Below are 22,580 nucleotides of genomic sequence, written 5' to 3'. Positions count from 1 at the left end.
AGTGTATCTACTATATTTTGGGTACAGAAATAAATAGCAACAAATCATTTGCATACAAACGAACTTTGTCTTCTATTCTTCTTCTGTAATGACCTTGAATTGATTGAGATTTGAGTTTAATGGCCTATAGATCTATGGCTAAGGTGAAAAGCAATGAGTTTAAGGGACATCCCATGTTGTTCCCCTTGGAGAAAAAAAAACAATGCTTTATAGACATTGCTACTGAAGCTTTAGGAGAAGCATAAAACAAACAAATCCATGAGATAAATTTGGACCCAAAGCCAAATTCTTCCAATGTTGCAAATAAATACGGTCATTCGACCATGTCAAAGGCCTTCTCTGGATCTAAAGAAATAACAAACCCCAGAGATATTAGAAGACAACAAGGAGTTAATGATTGCAAGAAGTCTGTGGTTATTAACTTATTTTATGTGAATGTGAATCAGTGGAAAGATCAGTTTTTTGTCAACATTTGTTTTCAAGTTAGTTTCCTGATATCTAGTCTCATATTTCACTTGAATCATGGAAAGTGTCAGATAATAAAACTGTCGTTTAAATTCATGACACATAATCATATATTGAGTTACTGAGTTAGCTGTTACAGGGCTATTTTGAATTAATATAGAAATCTGTATCAAATCATCCATGAGCTGTAACAGCCCATGGCTCAAATTTGGAATGACAATTTCATCAAAATAATGAATGCAATCACCAACAGTAGAAATAATTCATCTTTTTTTTTTTTTTTTTTTTTTTACAAATGTTTCAGCAAGATCATGCTTTGGTATGGAAAGGTACATAGTTCAAACACTCTGAAATGTCACATACCTTGTTTTCACAACAGATGTACTAGACATGTACTGTAGGTAAACCCGGTAAAACCAGACAAACAAGGTATGACAGCATCTGCTTTACACAACTACCTGCGTGAGTGAGACACAAAGGAATATGTTGAAACCAATGAAACGACAAAGGTTGCTGTTATCTTTTTTCTTTGAGTGGGTGTGTAGGGAAGTAGGCTGTTGTAATTACATTAATATTATCTTAAGAGACACATTAGGGGACACGTTCAAATGTTTTACACAGATTACCTGCAAGTGAAATATTTACTGGAACGTATTCAAGGAGACCGAGTGACTGGAAATTGTGAATAATTTTTAGGTAAGTTCCTTCAGCTGGTCAAATTCTAGGAAAATGCATTTTCATGTTTAATGTATTTTGTATATTCTATACAGCTTTCCTCTGAAGTACTACATTTCTAATAGTCATATATATTAATTCAACCTTTTATTTATAGGATTATTTCCCAGTAACCAATGAAGCAATTTAAAAGCTAAAATGAGCCACATCTACCATTTCCTCCCTATTTATGTGGCAATCCTTGGACTTGGTGAGTGGGATTTTTCACTGTGTATTTTGAAAATTATCATTGACTATAATTGTAAGAAAATTAATATACATACTGCAACTTATAGAATACAAAAAATAGCACATTTTCACATCTAATTGTATCCCATTTAAGTTTCCATCAAGACAAGTCTCTCTGTTGAGGTAAGCTGTCTATTCTTAATAGCAGGAATCAAGGCTGCCTTTTTAAATTAAAATATTGGGGAAAAAAACATATATATATATTGCTATCAAAGCAGAGTATATCAACTGACATCTATGAGAATTTATCAAAGTTAAACAAGTTTCTTTTTCCACAGTGCAACACAACAAACGCCAATGGTAAGGACATGAACAGGAAGATGTTGTAAATAACTAAAATACAGTGTAAATGCCAGGGAATGTTTATTAATGAATCACAGTGTAACTAACATAACTAAATGTATATAATAGGCAGATTAACTATTAAAAATACAGCAGCTGTCTAGTTAAGGGTAATGCTGAAAAAATATGTTTAAAATGAGCACTTGCTGTTTTTATGTGATTATTGTTAATTCTCTCAGTGCTATAGGGGGTGGAATGGGTTTGACTCAGCAGGTTATTTTTGCTTTCTTCGTGATTTTAAAATCTGGTTATTCAAAAATAGGCATAATGAGTTTGGAGCCTGTGTGTAATTTGTCATTTGGAATCTAAAAGATATCCTTGTAAAACACCCAGCTTTATTAAATGTGTAAAAAAACACAAGGTACTTTGTGTAACCGCTTATCCTATTCAGGGTCATGGGGGGTCCAAAGCCGATCCCAGAGGCTACGGGTGCAAGACTGGGAACAACCCAGGATGGGGCACCAACCCATCGCAGGGCACACTCACACACACCATTCACTCAACATGCACACCTTTAGGCAATTTGGTAACTTCAATTAACCTCAGCATATTTTTGGACTGTGGGGGAAACCAGAGAACCCGGAGCAAACCCCACGATGACATGGGGAGAACATGCAAACTCCACACACATGGAGACAGGGCAGAGATTCGAACCCCAGTCTCAGAGGTGTGACCACTCTAGCCCCACACCACCCCATAATCGAGCATGTTTTGTATGGTTCTATTCATATTTAACATAATAAATTTTATGTTTTCGGCATTTGTAAAATTTGGTTAAACAGCTTAGTGCCTTGTGTGTATTTGTCCCAAAGGGCTTTATTACTTTGGGGTGTTTCTGCTGTGATGCAAGAACAAGCTATAAAACACTATGGTCTATAGTATGTGGACATCAGCTTGTCCAACATTTCATTCTGAAACCAAGACTATTAATATGAATTTTGTCCACCCTTTGTTGGTAATCTTGCCTTTATTCTTCTGGGAAGGATTTCCGTTTGATGATGGCACATTGCTGATGGTATTTGGGCATTGATTTTGGGTGATTAGGTCCCTTTCTGTGAGTTTGTGTGGCCAATCACTTCCCAGCTGAATTTGTTCCCAGGTGTTTTTCCAATTCATTCATGGGCAGATGTAGATGGTCAGTCATGTAGCAAACTGGAATTATGGTGTCCTATGATGGTGTCAAGGTGGAATGTTCTTCTGGACGACCACCATTTGGTTTGGCTTAATTTGCCAATTCCTGTAGTACACTAGGTTCTCCATATGCTTTTGGCCACATAGTGAATTTTCACTTCAAATACCTTGTACAATGTGAGTTTATGATGCAAGGCTATCAGCAAGTTTATATGGGTTTAACCATATATTATTTATGTGAATTTTGTCTGTTCCTCATTGTTACTGGATTTGGCACTGATGCCCAAAGCAGCATCCATCTTCAAACCATTTATCCTCAGCCGGTCAATCACAGGGCGCGCGCGAGCACACACACACACACACACACAAATACACTTTGGGAAATTCAGAGATGCCACTTAACCTGACCGCATGTCTTTGGACTGTGAGAGGTAACCGGAATACCCCGACGGAAACCGACACAACGTGAGGACAACTCCACACACGTACAGTGGAGGTGTCATTCACAGTCCCACCGGGCCTCCCTTAAATTAATACCAGAATTATTAATATGGATAATGTTTATAATTATTATCTTAAAAATATTTTCATAATAAATATATTTTTTCTGTGTATTTACATTTTACAGAAACCTGGTGTCTTGGTGCAACTCTGTAAGTGAAAATGTTTGGTTGTTTTCATATAATTATCGCATTTTTAGTCTTGAGGCAATAGCTAACTTATGTCAATGCATTTCAAAAGACTTATTTTTAATTGCACTTGAAGCAGCAAATGACAAAGGACTGGTTATTCTGGATCACAAAAACAGATTTGAAAAAAATTGCTTGAATCTTTATTTTTTCAGTTTGATCTATGAAAACAACCTTGATGGAATGTGTAACGATAGTGTTGCACAACCAGCCTGCTTCATGGTGAGCATGATTATTCTCTTAGTTGAATTATGAGCGAAACTAGTTAAGCAAACTTACTTATTGCTGCAATATTCTGAATATAATCAGGTGCATGCATATTTTATTCAACAAATCGCTTCTGTAGTCCAGTGATGTTTTGTAAATATTGACCAATATTTGATTCTGAAAAAATCCAATTATCTATGTAGAAAAAAGGAATCTTAAGTTTAGTTTTATATTACTAAATCAATTAATTGAAATTAATTTCAATGATTAAAAATGAACTCCCACTCAAATTTTTTTTTAATCCAAATATTTACCCTTTCCTGTAGAAACTTCCGGATTCTACAATCAACACTTTTTCACAATGTATTGGACTATCGTTTAACACGCCTTTCAGCAGCAAAGACCACATATGGAATCTCCATGGAATAATAGATACGGCTTTAGATATCTACTCCTTTATGGTAAGCTCATTTAATTAACTCTCCCTTTTTTACTATTTTTACAAGGCACCAATCTAGCCAGCCAATTTCACTTGTATGCGGCATGCATCATCCAAGACAAGCTGTATCTGTAGTCACCAACACGTTGCCCTCTAGCTTCTAGAAGCAAGGGGATCCAGTGAGTAGCTCGCATGACGTTTTTTAGAAACAGGATCAATAATTTTAATTTTGTTTTTTTTATACCCATGTACAAATGGGCCACTACAAGGAATTCCACTAGGAATTTCACAAGCAATTAATAGCAGCAAAGCTCTCATCACCAAAGACAGAGTGAAATTGGCTGGCTAAGTCAGCACTCCTAGAAGTACTCATTCCCTCTGCAGTGTCAGTAAGGGGCAAAAGGTGTCAAGGATGTTTTTAAAATAGCATGGTATGATCAAATTGTTTCATCATAATTAATTGTACACCTTGGCAATTAATCACATATACCGTCATGTTGCAATTGTAATTGTCAAAACAGTGACTCCCTCGTTCAGTATTTCTTGGGGTAAACTACAGTATATAGAGTGAGAAGCAAAAAATTTGAAAAGTGTACAACAGTTCATTAATTTTGTTGTATTTTCATTAAATTTATGTTTAAGGTCAAATGAACATCATGAGACTGAAGTACAGAATGTCAGATTTTATTTCTGGGAAATATTTTCCGTACAGCATAAACTTGAAATCTTGAAAAAATGTCATTTGTTGTGTTTACATTTCCAATTTCAACTGAGCATAAGAACTGGGACAAATGAAATCAAAACTAAGTTGTCCAAAGTTAGTATTTGGTCCTAAATCCTTTACATGCAATAACTGCGTCAAGTCTGCAACCCATTGGCATCACCCCACTTTTGACCACATCATTTCAAATGCTCCACCTTGCCTTTGCTGCAGCGTCTTTCAGTTAGTTTGCTTTGGGCCATTTCTGACTTTGGTTTTTTCTTCAGTTGCCCAAATTCATGCTCGGTCGGGTTTAAATCAGGAGACTGAATTGGCCAGTCTATAACTTTACACTTTTTCTTTCTGATGGACTTCCTGGTTATGTGTGCAGTGTGTTTTGGGTCATTGTCTTTCTGCTTTCCCACCATTGGACATGCGAAGCCGAGATGTTTCTGTAAACCTCAGAATTCATTCTGCTGCTACCGTCTATAGTTACATTATCAGTGAAGACAAGGGAGCCAGTTCCGGAAGCCATGACATTAACTCATCCATGCTTTACAGATGAAGTGGAGTGCTCCTTCTGTATATTTTCCCCTTCCCATTACTTTGATAAAGGTTAAGCTTTACCTCATCTGTCCATAAAACTTTGTTCCAAAACTCTTCTGATTCGCCTTGTGCACTCCAGCCTGGCCTTTCTCTTCTTGGTGCTGATGAGAGCAATCTTGCAGTGTAACTTTTAATTTTTTTAATTCTTCTGCCAATGATGAAAACATGCATGTTTACCCCTGCAAATTGTTTATTTCTGTGGTTATCAGGGACGTAAGTTTCTTAATAACATTGGGGGGACGGGTATATCAGGGTCTGAGGTGTGACATCATGTCACATTACGAAGTGATTTTATAGTTGCACTGTATAGAGTCTGCTTTTTTTTATTTGTAAACTATTGCCATTATAGTTACAATATATAAAGTGAAATGTATCTTCCAATTTTTACCATTATTCATCTTCACTAATAGGGGAGTTTAAGTGCATTAATGTCCTGCATTATGTATGCTGAATTTGCAGGAATTATTAAAATTATGTGCAAATCAGGAGATTCCATCACAAATGTCAGGCCCTGCACTGTGGAAAAATGAGCACACCTCAAGGTCCACGATGATGCCCTTGTCACTCTCCTGTACCCTGTCTTCTCTGACAAATACATCGTAACTTTCCAGAAAGAATCACTAACACAAACATAACACACATAAAATAGCAACTAGGAGATCTTCTCCTAGAAACCCATAGAAGTAAATACAGGGGATTTACTGAATCTCTTCTTAGTGAAAAATGGGGTTTTCTGCCAGCACTGTTTATGAACTAAATGATTCTAAGTTTCTGATAACTAACATTAATATGATGATGAGCTCTGCTCTTATTGGCTGGCTGACAGTGAGGCACTGTGAAGACTCACATAGAACAAACATCCCTACAGTTATGTGCCTCATAATGATGTTTCAGTTAACAATGGACCGTATTTATGATAGTGGTCCCATGAATTTAAAACCGAGTTGAAAAATTCCTATCACCTTGTAACGTCGTAGCACAAAGCATTACTCAGGTGTTTGTGGTGATGCTAATGTTAACATAAACCTACTGTGTTGCCTACAGTACAGTATGTAATACTTGATAATGATAGTAAACTACTATGTTACTGGTTCATACACTTACTATACTGTACTCTTTAGCATTATTTTTTGCAGTGTACACTTTTTTCTTTGTCACTTGTAACTGTAATACTCCCACTTCAGCCTAGGTACAATGTTAGCATATTCATACCTGTGCTTTTAGCATTGTAACAAGAACATGTAACTATTGTGCATCTCAGTCAGCTAGTTTTGTCATGCAATTTGTATCAGCTCCAAACAGCAAACTGAGCAGTTTGTAAATGTGCTGTTTATAATTTTGAGTTCTACTTTAATTTTCTTACTTCAGTATCAATTAGATAATTAGCTCCAGTTTCCCCACGACCTGGATGGATGGATCAATTAGATATTTGTTCAGCTAAGTACTGTACATCAGAATCCTTCTCTTCACCTGCCCCATTTTACTCTCCATAGTCACAGCACAGATTCAACCAATGTGCAGCTCCCCTGAAGCTGGAGGTTAAGGGCTCGCAGACATGTGGCTATTCTGCCAAGGCCAGGGCTTGAATCAGCTGCCTTCTGATCATAAGCACAGAGGCTTAGCCCGCTAAGTCACTCAACTCTCAACTGCACCTCTACAAATCTGGGGTACATTTCCCAAAAGTATAGTTGCTAATAACATTATCAGCTTATATAGCTGGAACTGTGCTACTGAACAGTTCCAAGTTTGTAAGTTGCTAACTGAAGCTTTTAGGAAACATACTTACAGTACCTTTTCAGCATACTAGAAATAAATAATCTTACATTAATAGCTGTCAGTACATATTTTTTCCTTGCCTGGTGCACTTGTGGAAACTGTGCACACATGCCAATTGAGAGTGAAAAAAATGTTATGGGTTGTGCAGATCCATTGGGCTTGAAAGTGCGCTAGTGTATGTTATGTTTGAGGGTGTACTTACAGTAAGACTTTTACATAACAGTCTAGAATTTTTGAATCAGCCCATTTTACCACCTTCTTTTACATAGGCAGGATTTATATTTAAATGAGGGAACAATAGTGTCTGAGAATCACAGTATGTCAGTATCATGTACTGAACCCTCCCTATTCTGCTATGCCATGGTAAAGTCAGATTTTCATTCTATGACACCTTTAACACCGATAATTTTTGCTCATACTCTTGGGGTCACATAGGAGTCATACTCTTGGGGTCACATTGGGGTATCAAAATTAACCCAGTTAACACAAATAATGACTCATTATCACATCAAAGGGCCTGTTTTATAAGACATTAATAAGATTTTATAAGACATTAATACTAAGATTTTAATATTACTATAATTGTTCTTTTGTTGTTTGTTTAATTGTTTTATTGCTTAAAAATAGAAACCCAATTTCCAGAAAAGTTGGTATATTTTGTAAAATGCAGTAAAGACAAATGTTAATTCATGGGAACCTTTAACTAGCAAATGTACAAAGAAAAGATTTTCAGCAGTTGTACTGACCAACTTAATTGTATTTTGGAAATACAGACGATCCTCTACTTACAAACTTTAAATTTCAGAACTTTCAGACATATGAACGAAGAGGACTGTAAGTCCAAATTGTGTTCATTGGGCTCCCATTTCCTGTCCGCAACATAAATTTTTTCTTTCTGTGCACCAATTCCGTCTACTATGACTTCTGGCCACTATTCCCACCGTGCAACAGCGTAGCGTGCGTACTCCCAGCATCCTAGTTCTTTGTATTTGCGTATACCCTTAAAATGATGTTGAATAACGACTTACGAACATTTCAAGTTACGAACTGCTTGGAATGTAACTCATTCGTAAGTAGTGGAGCGTCTGTATATGCAGAGTTATAAATTGAGGTCAGAAACCACTGTTGAATGTGTGGGCTCGGGAGTACATCGCAAAACTATTGTCACTTAACATAGTCCATCACTGTATCCAGAAATGCAACTTGAAACTGTATTACACAAGGAGGAAACCATACATCAATTCTATGCAGAAACACCAACAACTTCTCTGGGCCCATGCTTATCTCAGATGGACTGTGGAACTGTGGTGCTGTGGTCAGATGAGTCCACATTTCAGCTTGCTTTTGGGAATAATGGGCATCAAGTTCTCCATGCCAAAGATGAAACCGATCATCCAGATTGCTATCGTCAAAAAGTGCAAAAGCCAGGATCTACTGTATGAGGGTATGGGTGCATCAGTGCCCACGGCATATAGGTCAATTGCACGTATGTGAAGATACCATTGACTCTGGGACATATATTACGATTTTAGAGACATATGTTGCCATCAAGGTGATGTCTCTTCCTGGGATGTCCATGCTTATTTCAGCAGGACAATCCCAGACCACATTCTGCATGGACTACAACAGCATGGCTTGGTAGACACAGAGTATGTGTGCTTGACTGACCTGTCAGTCCAGATTTCTCTATTGAAAATGTATGGTGATCATGAAGAGGAGAATCGGACAACAGACTGTTGAGTAGCTGAAGTCTTACATGGACAAGAATGGACAAAATTTCCGACTAGAATATTACTACAATTAGTATCCTCAGATCCAAACAACTAAAAAGTGTTAATAAAAGGAAAGGTGATGTACCACAATGGTAAATATGCCTCTGTCCCAATGTTTGTTGAGTGTGTTGCAATCATCAAATTCTAACTTTGCATGTATTTCCGAAATACAATTACTGTAAGTTGTTTACTACCTGGCGGCATGGTGGTGCAGTGGTTAGCACTGTTGCCTCACAGCAAGAAGGTCCTGGGTTCAATCCCTGGGTCACCCAGAGTGCCAGTTTGCATGTTCTCCCCATGACACATGGGTTTTCTCCAGGTGCTCCAGTTTCCTTCCACAGTCTAAAGACATGCAGATTAGGTCAACTGGCTACTCTAAATTGCCCATAGGTGTGTGGCTGTTTGTCTGTGTTGGCCCTATGGTGGACTGGAGGCTTGCCCAGGGTGTACCTTGCCTCTTGCCCGATGATGCTGGGATTGGCTTCAGCTTCCCTGTGATCCAGATGGATAAAGCAGTATAGATGATGGATGTTCAGTAATTGTTTAGTTCAGTGACACCCACAGCATTTAACGTGATAAACAATGCATGGTCGTCAAAGTTGTCAGGAGCCTCAGGTCCGCGGTTTTCCCGCCCAATTGGATTATATTGAAAATGGATTCACGGGTAAATATTAGGATGTTGCGGATTTGGGGGCTGATTTCATAATGTTCCGCGGCCACAGACTGTAAGTGGAAAAAGAAATTATTATGAATGCAAGTGATTCCTAATGCTGAGTTATACTGAATTGTTAGCCACCGAAAGTCAGACATAGGCACAGGGAAAGCAGGGTTGTCAAACTCTAACGCATCTGGCGTGACACTCACGTTTTCAGATTCTCATGCAAGCAATCTTACGGCAAATCTATATTATTCCATTATAAACCTAAAATAGGCTATATCAGAAGCGTTGGGGCAGTTTGCAAATTTAATAGACTATTCACAGGATAATAAAACTGTTACGTACATGTAAATGAATGTGCATCAGTTTATTTCTTTGAAATATAGTATACTGGGATTTCAAATATTGGGTTAGTTTCAGAACGGATGTTGAGCAGACCCTGGAGATTTTTGCAGGACCTGGCAACACTGGAGGTTGTGCGAGATAACACTGTTTGGGCTTTGGCTTTCAGTTTTTTTTTTTGGCTTTTTGAAAACACCAATATATGCTTGACTCTTAGAATCGACAAATGCAAAATGCGTTGATTTTCACGCCCATTAATCTGAGGCTCGTAACTTTCGATAGGTATAACGTACAGACAAGAATCGCATATCTTTACAATTGAGTGAACTTACTCGATCCGGTCCTCCAAGTCGCAACATTGTGCACTGAAATATTCCTGTGCATTCCATGTGAGTAATTATGTGTGTAATGAGGCATATATTTTAAACATTTTCCATGAAAAAGCACCCCTAATAATCTATAAAACATCAATATCATTCACATTAAATGGACAATTACTTGATATTTTTGCAATATTTATTGACAAAAGTTTTAATGTGTATGTCTGATGTCGAGCTCCGACAAAACAGTTGAAACAGAACCCGCCCATCTTGTAATATGAACACCTCCTACATGTAAACACAATGACGTGCTACAGCGTTGGTTTGTTGTTTGGGGGTAAAATGCCAACTAAAAGGTTTTCGTTTTATTAAATTTCACTTTGTCAGTCATAGCGTATATAGGCGAGAAAACGACAGCATTAAACATTCAGCATTAGACTCTACCGAGCCCCGGAGGGGACATGGAGGGAAAAAAATTAAAAATCGGTGCTTCAAAGATAACCATGCACTTTTGCTAAATTTCGCAATACTTTTCCTAAACGACACAGACATGTCCTGTAAAGTGTGCTTTAAGCATTAAACTTTGGGGGACAATTAATGCACACCATGTACCTTTCATATTAGAGTGGAACCCGCTTATTGTGATTGCTATAAGCACTGTATTCATTTCCACCTGGTACTAACCATGTATTCTTTCATAATACTAAGCCATAGAAAGGTCCCCATCATAGAGACTCTAATCTCAACATTTATAAGATTATAATTGTATAATTGCCGGCAAATAATTATATTAGATTAGACTAAAATGGAGAAATTTCAATAAGTAGTTTTTCCTCATAAGAAGGAAGGAGACTGTGTCAGCATTTGCACATCAAATTATGATATATCTGACCAGAATGTCCTAAAAACAAAACACAAAAATAAATAAAATAAAGCACATGTGGCTAATTCATGTACATGCAATGTAATAAGCATAAATTCAAAGGAAAGAAAAACGCTCAAAAATGGATAGGGTTCAAATGGTTAACCAATAGATATTGTGTGAATTTATGTTAGTAATATGAGTAAATATTGAATGAAAGTTTAGAATGCATTGCTAATAAAAGATAATACAATCTACTGAATAGTCCAAAGAAGCTTATGTTACAGTGTATGCTGCTACGAATTTTTGCAAACCAGTTGTCAATCACTGCCACTAAAAAAAAACACATATTTACACAATTAAAAGTATAGAATGGTTACCAGTTAGACAAGTGTCTTGGTCAGTCATTGCACCAACGAGGACAAGAAATTTGGAACAGACACTCCAGGATTTGGCTGACTGAGTCACACACAACTTGCATGTTAATGCTGTGTTGTTATGTCCTGTTTCTGGACACCTGTTCATTTTCAGCAAGAGCCTTTATGGCAATGTGTGCAGTGTATGGCCCAAAGGACATTTGAGAATGGCAGATGCTTGTCACTTCCATGAGGACCAGAATGGAATTTGGGGGGTTGTTGCAGCCGGAAAGTGTTAAGGCAGCAGAGACACACTGTGGTGTTACGCTCCACCCAGAAATGTGCAACACATTCATTGTCTGTTAGCTGAAGTACATCGAGACTTTCTCCCCAAGCGAGCTCGATGGGCCGAATGGCCTCCCCTCGTTTGTATAGTTCTTATGAGACAAGGCCAGAGTATTCTTGGTTGTCCCTGTCTTTGCACCCTTTTCTGTTTCTGTTACGGTGCCACATAGAATAGGACCAGCCCTAATGCCTTGCTTCATATGCTTTTAATATATTTGATACTTTGTGAATTGTTGTTCACAAATTTTTTTGACTTTCTGGCATGAAGAAATGTAACTAGTCTTGCCTGTGTATCTTTTCCAACAGAGATCAAGCTTTAGCCATGGTTCCATCCTTCAGCTGTCTGATGCTATGAATCTGAACCCTGAAGCCGATAAGTTTAATGATACAGACTTTGTCAAGACATGGTTTAAAGTGAAGCTCAGGCCACTCCTATCAACAATATCCCAGGAATTTTTATCATGTCTCAGCACCAAACACTTCAGCTGTGAGACCTACCAGAATATGTATGTATTTTTTACACTGTAAGGCGCAATACATATTGTAGGTTATAATTTCATTTACATAACTTTAACATGATATTCTTAATTCTGACAGGGTACAAGAACTGGGCCCACATTTTTCAGACATGAACCCAGTAAGGAAAAAGTGGATCTATATGTCTTTCATGTACCCTTTCCTATCTAGGAACAGTACAGAAGGTGAGGTTCATTTATGTATGTTTGTCTGTTAAGTTAAAGAGTGATGGAGCAAAAATGTAAAGTGTTCTTTGTGTACTAGGTACAGGTTGTGTATCTCCAGAAGATAGCAGTGAAGACTGGCTATTGAAGAATTTTGGGCCATTTTCTGCCATGGCTCGCCTTAAACACTTCACACAATTGAACTTTTTCTTTAGAGGAGTAAGTAGTTATAAAATGATATATGTAATATTCCAGTTTTATGCAGTTCTATGTAAATATCAGTTTTAGGTGGAAAATACTATTATATCTTTTATTGTTTCTGTCTGCAGCTGGAGGTTCTGCATATCCTAACTCCAGAGCAAAAAGCTGAACTTCTCTTGCACCCAGAGCTTTCCGCTCTGGATAATGACAAATTCAGACTGGTATTTCAGAGCATGTTACACCCTCTCCTTGAAAACCAGCATCTGACTGACTTAACAACCCCACAGACCACAACCCTGGCTACCACAGTATCAGCAACTACTGCAGAAAGGAGACTTCAGAAGGTATGCTGACAGTATTAGGATGTCATTGAAGGTCATTAACACTGAACTATTGTGCAAAATGTATTCCTGCTGTAAGAAATAAATATTGACACTTCCACTCTGAATGTTTTTATATCAAGGTAAATTTTAATATCATTTCATTTTTTAAATGATTTCATTGAATATCATATAATTTTTTCTCTACATGAAAATATTTAATTCATTAATGCTTTGTATTGGTATATTGTCAATTTGAGAAGGTGGAAATGTAACACTAATAATTAACTGTGACTGTCTGCCAGACAGATGCCATATTAATATTAAAATAATCAGACAGTTTAACCAGATAATATTCAATAGGATTTGATATTTGGTTGGTGTGGTAATACTTATTCTAAAAACATAAAGTTTTTTTTTGTGTCTTGCAATTCATACACTTCAGGTAGCTAGCATGTACCAGATACCTTTTATTTTTTGGGGCAGAATTTATTTATGTTATAATTTAATAATGAATGATATCTTACATAAAAAGTAACAATGAATAATAGAATAAATGCCAACTATACTAATGGGACTTTTCTATTACATATATAAAAAAAAAGGGAAACAATATTTAGTCAACAAATTTAATATTTAAAAAATGTTGTTGCAAACCTGTTCCCAATAAAACATATCAAAGGCAGTCCAAAGATCTGTCTATATCCCTGGCTAATGATGGTCCATGTTACGATATTTCGACTTTACAATGGGTAAATGTTTTTCGCTTTGAGTACATTATTCAGTAAATTACATAAGATATTCAACACTTTATTATGAAATAGGCTTTGTGTTAATGATTTTGCCTAACTGTAGGCTACAGTGTTCTAAGCATGTTTAAGGTAGGCTAGGCTAGGCTATGATGTTTGTTATGTTAGGTGAACTGTATTAAAATGCATTTTTGCCATACGGGTTGTTTATTTTGCAATGGGTTTATCAGAATGTAACCCCATCGTAACCTGGGGAGAGGCTGTACTGAGATTTCATGAATCAGAGAACCTCTCAAATGGCGCAGAGATGTGTACTGATGAAAAGCAGACACAGTAGAACTTTATACATAATATAACAGTTCAAATTTATTTTCACTTTTGCATAGTTTTAAGTATGTTCTTGTTTAGAACATCCAGTTAATACCAAAATATTAATTGTAAAGCAGTGTTTAAAATGTATAAATAACCTTTTTTTCAGAGATTCAAAGGGTTTCTGACCTTCTTTAAACCAGTGGGGAGTTTTGTCAAGAAGTTTGTGTCTCTCACTAAGCAGGTAAAGTGATTAATATCATGGTTTATTTATAGTGGAATAAATATAACAAGCATCTGTGTGCCTTAAAAACTTGTTTACCAGGTACCATACCTAAAATATCAATTATGATGCATTTTCTAAATCTTATCAGATTTAAGATAATCATTTTCTTTTTGCTAATGGCCATGCACTGCAACTTAACAAAAAGTGCAAAAGTTAGACATTGCATTTTAAATTTCATTCTTTTAATATTTAATATTAATTATATAGCAAATGTATATATAATGATCATATAACATATATAGTAATAATGTTAGTAGTACAATAGTAATATTTTTCATAAATTTTCTTATTAATACTATATTTACATTTTGAATTTTACTTTTCTCAGGAAGATTTTTCTTCAATGAAAAGTATTACACTCACCCAGGCAATCATGAACTGGACTTTATCAGAACTAGCCAGTCACTTTGTTACAAACATTACTGATGGGGATAACACCACGCCCACTCCACCACCGATCCACTTTGACATCACTAATGTTAATGACTGGTTCTTGCATGTAGCAGTACCGCTTTTAAACCGGTTCCTGCCTCACAATCAAACTATGATCTCTGGAAAACTTAGTGAAATTTTCCACCATGTTTTGTAAGTATGAAAATCATGCTGTAATATAGACTGCATATTCAAATATCAGTTACTCAAAAAAATGTTTGATACAGTATTGTTGATGGGTTATTCATCATTTCATACAACAGCTCTTTAAATAATGTTGCTGATCAAGAACTGCCTGGTCCAGCAGATGATTGTAGTATTTCTTCTGTAGGGGTATCTTGCTCAGTGAGTACTGACATTCCTTAATGTATATTACAAAATGGAATGTAAATAGTAGAAAGCATGTTTAGTATGATTATGAGTTTTGTTTTCAGTTTCAAAGAAAATATATACAATTCCAGCTTATTTCAGGAGGCATACATAACATAGATTGAGCATCAACATTAATGCATTTTGATATTCTATATATCACAGTTGTCTTTAAATAATTACTTTAACATATCTTGACTTTAATAATTACTTTAACATATCCTAACTTGACATGATTGTTCACCGTATTACTTTTCATTTTAGATACCCAATGCAATTGAAAACATGGCCTATGTTATAAATTGTGCCTCCTATGCTAATTTGAGCCTTACTGAAGAAAACATTGTGGCATTACTCATTGAACTCTCCAAAGCTCTTAATTCACTGTTGGAAAATTACTGCTCATTGGTATGATATTTCAATTATATTTCATTATTATTAATATAATGTTAAGCCTATGCTAGTTATATGTGTAGTATGAAGTATTTTTGCATCATTCTTATATGCTAGAAGTTGGTCAAACATCCAAAAGGTTTTGTCAACCAAAAGACAGACATTATAATCTACTTATAATTTTCTGACATCCTTTCAGAATTTTATGTCTGTCGGCTCCTACATAAAAGACATCTTTGGACTGCCTCAAACACACTTTACGGAGGAAAATCTTCAGGATGTGAATTTCATCCAACTCTGGTTCCAAATCAAACTCAGACCACATTTATCATCACTGTCAAAAGAGTTTCTCTCCTGTCTCAGCACCAAGAACTTCAGCTGTCAGACTTTTCAAGCCCTGTATGTATATTCTGCATCGCACTACTGTGCAAAAGTCTTAGGCAGTCAAAGAAAATAATGTTTAAAGGATCTTCATGTTGGTGTAAAACTATAATATTATGTCTGCCAAAGTGTGTCAGCCATTTCCAAACCTCTCCTACAGTCACCTCATAATTTGCAGCAACCATCCCATATACCCATGTATTTTTTTTTACTCGACCGCTACCCCATCTTGTTTAGCTAATCAATACTTCATTGAATCATTTAACTAATTTAATTAATTAATTGAGCTGTTGGTGAAATTTATTGAATCATTGAGGAGAGGTTTGGGAACTGAAGCGGTGTTCATCTAGCCATCCAACAAGATATCAGTAACATTTTGGAGAACAAAGGAAATTCTTCTTCATTTTTTATTGTGTTACTGTTACATTGCATATTTTTGATGTTTTTTTTCTGAGCAAATGTACTAATCTACTAATGAGATTAACAGTTTTGAACATTTTCTATGCCTACCTAAGACTTCTGCATAATACTGTATATTCTTCAAACACATGCTGGAAAAAGGCGCATCTGCAGATTTTTGCAAGTAGTATGGAAATGCATAACAGATAATGTTAACATTATTATTATTAGTAGTAGTAGTATAGTAGTAGTAGTAGTAGTATACTTTACATACTGGAACATTTTATCATTTTTTTAAGCTAAATAGACCTACATATATGTTGCATCTTGCCATTTTTATTTTCAGCTACCTTGTGTTCTAAGAAATCTGCTGTTAAGAACTCCAGTTTCTCTATAATTTTCTTTTTACTTTCAGTGTACTGGACCTGAATAATCACATCTCAGAAATGGATGAAATCCAACAACAGTTTGTCTATAATTATTTTATTTACCCTTTTCTGTCACGGAAAGACATCTCAGGTAGCAGCTTCCTTAAAAATGGGAATATGTCATTTCAAAACACTACCAATTGTTTCATATGAAAATATGAGTACATTTATGAATGTCATCTTAGTTATGTTATACTGGATATTTTTATGTATTCTCAATTTTTGTGTAAATTACAGATCCAAGCTGCACTTCTCAAACAAGCAGTAGTAAGGAATGGCTGATTAAGAATTTTCAGGCATTTTCCATCTTTGCACATCTAGAGGATTTTTATAAGTTATACAAAAACTTCTCAGCAGTAAGTATTTTTGAAAGCACAACAGATAAACTGTAAAAAATGGATAAACTATTGAGAAGAAATATCTAAGCACATGCATAGTATGTATTAAATGACATAGCTCAGTACTGCATATTGACAAAACTTAAGCACCAATCAATGAATAATTTAAATTGTCTTAGCATCAAGACCCACGTATATAAAATATGTCAAAACAAAATATATATTACTGTAATTAAACTAGTACAGAAGCCTTCATCACATCGTTAAAGCAATTTATACTAAAAAGAAAATAATTATTTGTTGTGGTAATGGTGTTTCCCACCAAAATCTCATTGTTTGCGCAATAAATATGTTTGACTGCATGATGACATTAAAAGTAAATGCTCAGTGTTGGATTTATTTTCCTGGCTTGAGTGTAATTGGAGATGTTGGATTAGTAAAAGTTATTACCTGGTTACGAGTAGGTAGTATTCATATTTGTGCATTTAAAGCCATAATGTTACAATAACAAACATAATTTTCTCTCAGCTGGAAGTCCTAGATGTTCTCACACCATATCAGAAAGCGGAGTTGATTGTTTTTCCCTATAATGAACCTGAAAAGCCAAGTGTCGTCATCAACACGGTGTTTGAGTACTTCTTGGAATCACCAAAGGAGACGGATTTTGTAAAATGCCTGCTAAACCTTGTTTCTTTAGCCCAGAAGGTATTCTGAATCAGTATCTATATACAATATTCATTATAGAATGTTAACTGTTCATTGAAATAATTTACCATATTATATTTTGTTTTACCTTTTTGCAGGTAAATATCAGTTGTGACTCCTACAGAACCATGTAAGTTACACAGCAAACTCTGGATTTGAATTGTTTCACGTACCTTTACAGCAGAATAAATACTGATTTTATCTCTTTTGTTCTTCAGCTTCATGAACCTTGATGTGGGTTTGTCGGCAGTGTCTACTGATATAGAGTCATTTATCATTAAAATAAAGGAGCAGTTAATTTACTCAGCGCCACAAGGTTAGTGTTAAAACCTATTTGTTATTAACAATGATGATTATGAATATTGAAATGTTTCTTATGAAGTCTAAGTTGTATCGACTGCATGTATGATTTTGCATTAATTGGTAAAAATTTTTTTACTCATTGTAGATTGCCTAGTGGCCACAGAAAAGGTAAAGTGTCTTTGAAAGCTATGGTCAATTACACCTACTGTACTGTACAAAAGTCATAGGCAGTCAAAAGAAATGTTTCAAGCTATTTATTTGTGTGATAAGTGCACTTTTGCTCAGAACAAAAAACACAATTTAGCACTAGAACATATGCAAATTAAGAATAACACAATAAAAATGAGTAAGAATTTCTTCTGGTCTCCAAAAAGTTACTGATATCTATCACACCACAAGCTCGTTTAATTATTCAGTTTAATTAGTTGAAAAAGTTAATGAGATATTGATTACCAATATGAGGTGTGATAGTGGTTCAGTTAAAAGATATGTGTTTGTATTGAATGGTTCCTTACTGGGGTGATTTTAAAAGACGTTTTGAAATGGCTAAGCTAACACATGTTGACAGGCATAATAGCTTAGTTTTACTCTAACATGAAGATCATCTAAACCTAATTTTCTTTGGATGCCTACAACTTTTCCACAGTGCTGTAGTTAATTAATATTGGTTTTAGAAAAAAAAATGATATCACTTCATGTGTCTATATTAATTTGAAATATTTTAATTGTTATGATTTTTATCCTCAGTGCCTTGTGACAAGAGTTAATGGTAAGTTTCATTTAGACACATATATTAAATACTAGCTATATCATATCTGAATGTGATATATAAATAGGATGTGGTTTGTATACTGCTCTCTTTCTTGGGTGCTGCTGTATTTCAACAATGGGTATATTACATGAAACTGTTACATTGCCTTTTTATTATAAAATATAAATAGAAAATTAACCAGTTAAAGGACATACATTATCTTTACCAATTCCATATTAATTTGTCGATTGTCCTTCAGGGACCAAAATCTGCAATGCAATCAACAGGTGAGTAAATTCAAAACTGAGTAAACTAAATATTAATTACATTTGTATAAATTTTGATTATATATATATATATGTGTGTGTGTGTGTGTGTGTATGTATATATATATATATAGATATAAGTATATATATATATATATAAAGTGTTTATGCTACATGCTATGTTACGTTATGTTTCTAGATAATATCCGCCTATTTATTTTTTTGTTGTAGATTCTGTTTGCTGACTTTTAAAATTTTGTTTTATTTTATTTTTACAGCAAAGCGATATATAACAAGTTTGTTGCACATAACATTGCAAATACACACTGCAAATACAGTATTGAAGAATATGCTTGTATGCCGGTATGAAATGTTTAAAGATTTTTTTAATACAACAATTTTTCTGAAAACAATTAGGTTTATAGATTTATAGATTCCTTCACAAATTTAAAGTTGTATACAAATGTAATGTCTGTTACATTGAAAAATTTCATGATTTTCTGTTTCTTGTATAGTTGACAGACATGTCACAACATGATTACGTTGAACTCCTACAATGCAAATTGCATAATGACATCAGTTCTTCAAAGCAAATCTGGATGTTATTCTTCAACAAAATTTCAGGGCAACTGGATGAAATTCTCGACTTGTACTACAACCCGGTGAGCAAAGTCATTTTAATAATTAATGGTTACCACTGTGACCTCACATCTCCAGGATTGAATTCCAGCCTATAGCTCTATATATAGTGTTTGCACATTCTTTGTTCACGCAAGTTTGTTCCTGATACTCTGGTTCTCCTTCCAAGTCTAAGAACATAGTCAAATAAATTGTCTGTAAATTGACCACAGTCTGTGATTGTATGCCCTGCAGTAGACTGGCATCTCATCCAGAGTGTCCCCTTGTTTGTTACCTGTAACTTCTCTGATAGTCTTCAAAGCCACTACAACCATATATGGGATAAGAAATTATGAAATAAAATGTTGTATGGATGACTGGATAGAACCATGGATGGATAAATGGAAGGATGGAAAGACATATTTAGTTTGATGAAAAGAAGAAGAAATAATATATTCATTTTATGTTAACAGAATATCAGCTTCAGCAGTCTGTCCATCTCCAACGTGCTGGATGTGATCAGTGAAATTAAAATTGACAAATTTAACTCCACATCCCTAAGAAATGTTGATGTCATAAACCAGTGGTTCCAGAGGAGACTTCACCCGTTCTTGCCATCAGTGTCTAAAGAGTTTCTATCTTGTCTCAGCACAAAAAATTTCAGCTGTGAAACATATCAGGCTGTGTACGTACAAACTCCTTGTCATGAATACTTTCAGTGCAGTATTAACCCTTGAAGATGTAAATATTATGGTATTGCTTACTATCATTTTTATTGCATTTAAGTGTGAAGGCTCTGAGTGACCAAGTTTCATCCATGAACACACTGCAACAACAGTCTGTGTATACCCTTTTCATCTACCCCTTCCTATCAAGAAATGACACTTTAGGTATATTTATAAGTTTAGTCCTAGTTCTTAATATGTCATACACTGTCATACTGCATGTGTTTCAGAAAAATACAATTTTCAAGTTGTAGATGCTATAAAACTTATGTATTCAGTATCTCTTTTTTTGCCTCAGATGGTGCGTGTATCTCCAACACCAACAGCAGTTTAGATTGGCTTCAAAAGAACTTTGGGGCCTTTTCTGTCTTTGCACCTCTAGAAGATCTTGTCAGCCTAAACCCCAATTTCTCTGGTGTAAGTGAAACCAGCATTCTATCTGATATTTAATTGAGAATTCTCATTTTGAATTACATTGCCAACTGTTAAAGCTATAACTATTTCTTTTATCTTTCTATTTACAGTTTGATTCACTGCCTCAATTATCACCCACACAAATAGCAGAAGTGGTACTGAACACTAAGGAATTGAATACAAATCAGGCTGAGGCTATATTTAACAGACTGGAGGAAAACAACTCTTTCCATAATGTTGATGAATTTCTGACAAAACTGGCTCAGAATTCAGAGGTGACTGCCTTCAAGTAGAAACCCAGAAACCAGTGAAATGGTTCAAATATGACAAAATGCAGCACTTTGCATTAATGTACTTTCTTATGCTCGGTTTATGTTCAGTTAATGCTAAAATTTATAGATTGTAAAAACACGAATTTTTGAACTGATGTATTGTTTTCTATTTTGTGCATGTCCAGGTTCCAGATATCACACCTGCTGCACGGGATGTCATGATGAATCGGACTTTCTCAGTCATCAGGGAACATTTCTATGAATTTGATTGGCAGGACTGGGTCGATTGGTTCACTGTCAAGCTGACAGTTCTCCTTCCCAGCTTCACCGGCGAGATGCTTTCCATCACACTCTCTTACGTCAATTGCACCGAATACCAAGTCATGTGAGTGGACTGTTGACTTAATTCTAAAAATCAATGAGTCTAGTGGATAGAACAGAGAACATAAAGCACTGCTTTTTTTTTACAGTATTCTTGGATTGAACCAAGTCATCGACAAAATGCCGTATCAAAAAATCGAGGAAATTACTGGGGTTTTGGTGGAATACCTCAAGCACTTTATTAGCCAAAACAATGATCAGGGTAATCAATATGCACAGGTTTTGGCTTCACATTTCATTAATCTTCTCAACATCAATTGCATTTGGTCGTTCTGAGTGATGATATGTTCATGGTATATATAGAAATGTGCTGACCCTGCAGTTTTGTTCCTATGCATTTTAGCCTGCAAAGAGAAGGATGATGCCGTGTGGCTGTCCATCAATTTAGGAAATTTCTCCAAATATGTCAGCTACTCAGACCTGAAGGACTTTAATATTACAATGGTATAGTAACAGCATTTTTTCCCAGTTTTAGAAGAATTTCCAATGTAGATTGCAAGCGCTGTGTTATTTTGAGTTTTTCTTTCTTCTTTCCTTTTCTATGTAGCTGGAAATTCTGGACTCCCTGTCTCCAGAACAAAAACTGGAACTGTTATTCGATCCTCTTAATAACGCTCTAGAGAATGAAACCATCGTGACTGCTGTCTTCAACAGCTTGTTGACCTCTCCAGATGACAGGGAGCTAGATGAGTTCTTTGCAGATTTTGTTCAGGCCGCTGAGAAGGTAAATACCTTTGTATCAGATATCGTTTTCTCAGACTTTGGCTCTGATATGTCATTTTTTCCCATGACATTCATGGCTTTTGGGAATTATGTGGACAGTGTTCAAAATCAAATTTTTGTCTTCTTTTCAGAGAAACTTAACCGTCATCGAAAACTCTGCTGTA

The 22,580-nt window shown here is 35.5% G+C and overlaps 1 protein-coding gene across 1 annotated transcript in view; it reads left to right on the top strand.

Moving 5' to 3' along the window:
- LOC140590966 (uncharacterized) overlaps positions 1-22,557 on the top strand; it is a 30,871-nt gene extending 8,314 nt beyond the window's left edge. The window contains exons 2-36 of the mRNA XM_072712807.1: positions 1,087-1,161; positions 1,298-1,390; positions 1,523-1,551; positions 1,707-1,728; positions 3,530-3,554; positions 3,746-3,812; positions 4,124-4,258; positions 12,280-12,479; positions 12,571-12,674; positions 12,754-12,872; positions 12,983-13,198; positions 14,402-14,476; positions 14,847-15,103; positions 15,214-15,295; positions 15,584-15,727; positions 15,912-16,111; positions 16,908-17,011; positions 17,158-17,276; positions 17,787-17,963; positions 18,062-18,093; positions 18,182-18,279; positions 18,412-18,434; positions 19,014-19,035; positions 19,277-19,304; positions 19,562-19,646; positions 19,799-19,945; positions 20,375-20,586; positions 20,688-20,791; positions 20,925-21,043; positions 21,151-21,315; positions 21,498-21,697; positions 21,783-21,895; positions 22,037-22,137; positions 22,241-22,417; positions 22,516-22,557. Coding sequence (XP_072568908.1) covers positions 1,339-1,390; positions 1,523-1,551; positions 1,707-1,728; positions 3,530-3,554; positions 3,746-3,812; positions 4,124-4,258; positions 12,280-12,479; positions 12,571-12,674; positions 12,754-12,872; positions 12,983-13,198; positions 14,402-14,476; positions 14,847-15,103; positions 15,214-15,295; positions 15,584-15,727; positions 15,912-16,111; positions 16,908-17,011; positions 17,158-17,276; positions 17,787-17,963; positions 18,062-18,093; positions 18,182-18,279; positions 18,412-18,434; positions 19,014-19,035; positions 19,277-19,304; positions 19,562-19,646; positions 19,799-19,945; positions 20,375-20,586; positions 20,688-20,791; positions 20,925-21,043; positions 21,151-21,315; positions 21,498-21,697; positions 21,783-21,895; positions 22,037-22,137; positions 22,241-22,417; positions 22,516-22,557 — 3,795 coding nt within the window. The 5' untranslated portion in view covers positions 1,087-1,161; positions 1,298-1,338. The remainder of the gene's footprint in view (positions 1-1,086; positions 1,162-1,297; positions 1,391-1,522; positions 1,552-1,706; positions 1,729-3,529; positions 3,555-3,745; positions 3,813-4,123; positions 4,259-12,279; positions 12,480-12,570; positions 12,675-12,753; positions 12,873-12,982; positions 13,199-14,401; positions 14,477-14,846; positions 15,104-15,213; positions 15,296-15,583; positions 15,728-15,911; positions 16,112-16,907; positions 17,012-17,157; positions 17,277-17,786; positions 17,964-18,061; positions 18,094-18,181; positions 18,280-18,411; positions 18,435-19,013; positions 19,036-19,276; positions 19,305-19,561; positions 19,647-19,798; positions 19,946-20,374; positions 20,587-20,687; positions 20,792-20,924; positions 21,044-21,150; positions 21,316-21,497; positions 21,698-21,782; positions 21,896-22,036; positions 22,138-22,240; positions 22,418-22,515) is intronic.
- Positions 22,558-22,580: the final 23 nt, after the last annotated feature.

Source organism: Paramormyrops kingsleyae, chromosome 5 (genome assembly GCF_048594095.1).
Source record: "Paramormyrops kingsleyae isolate MSU_618 chromosome 5, PKINGS_0.4, whole genome shotgun sequence".
Lineage (NCBI taxonomy): Eukaryota > Metazoa > Chordata > Actinopteri > Osteoglossiformes > Mormyridae > Paramormyrops > Paramormyrops kingsleyae.
This window is presented reverse-complemented; position numbering and strand designations above follow the sequence as displayed.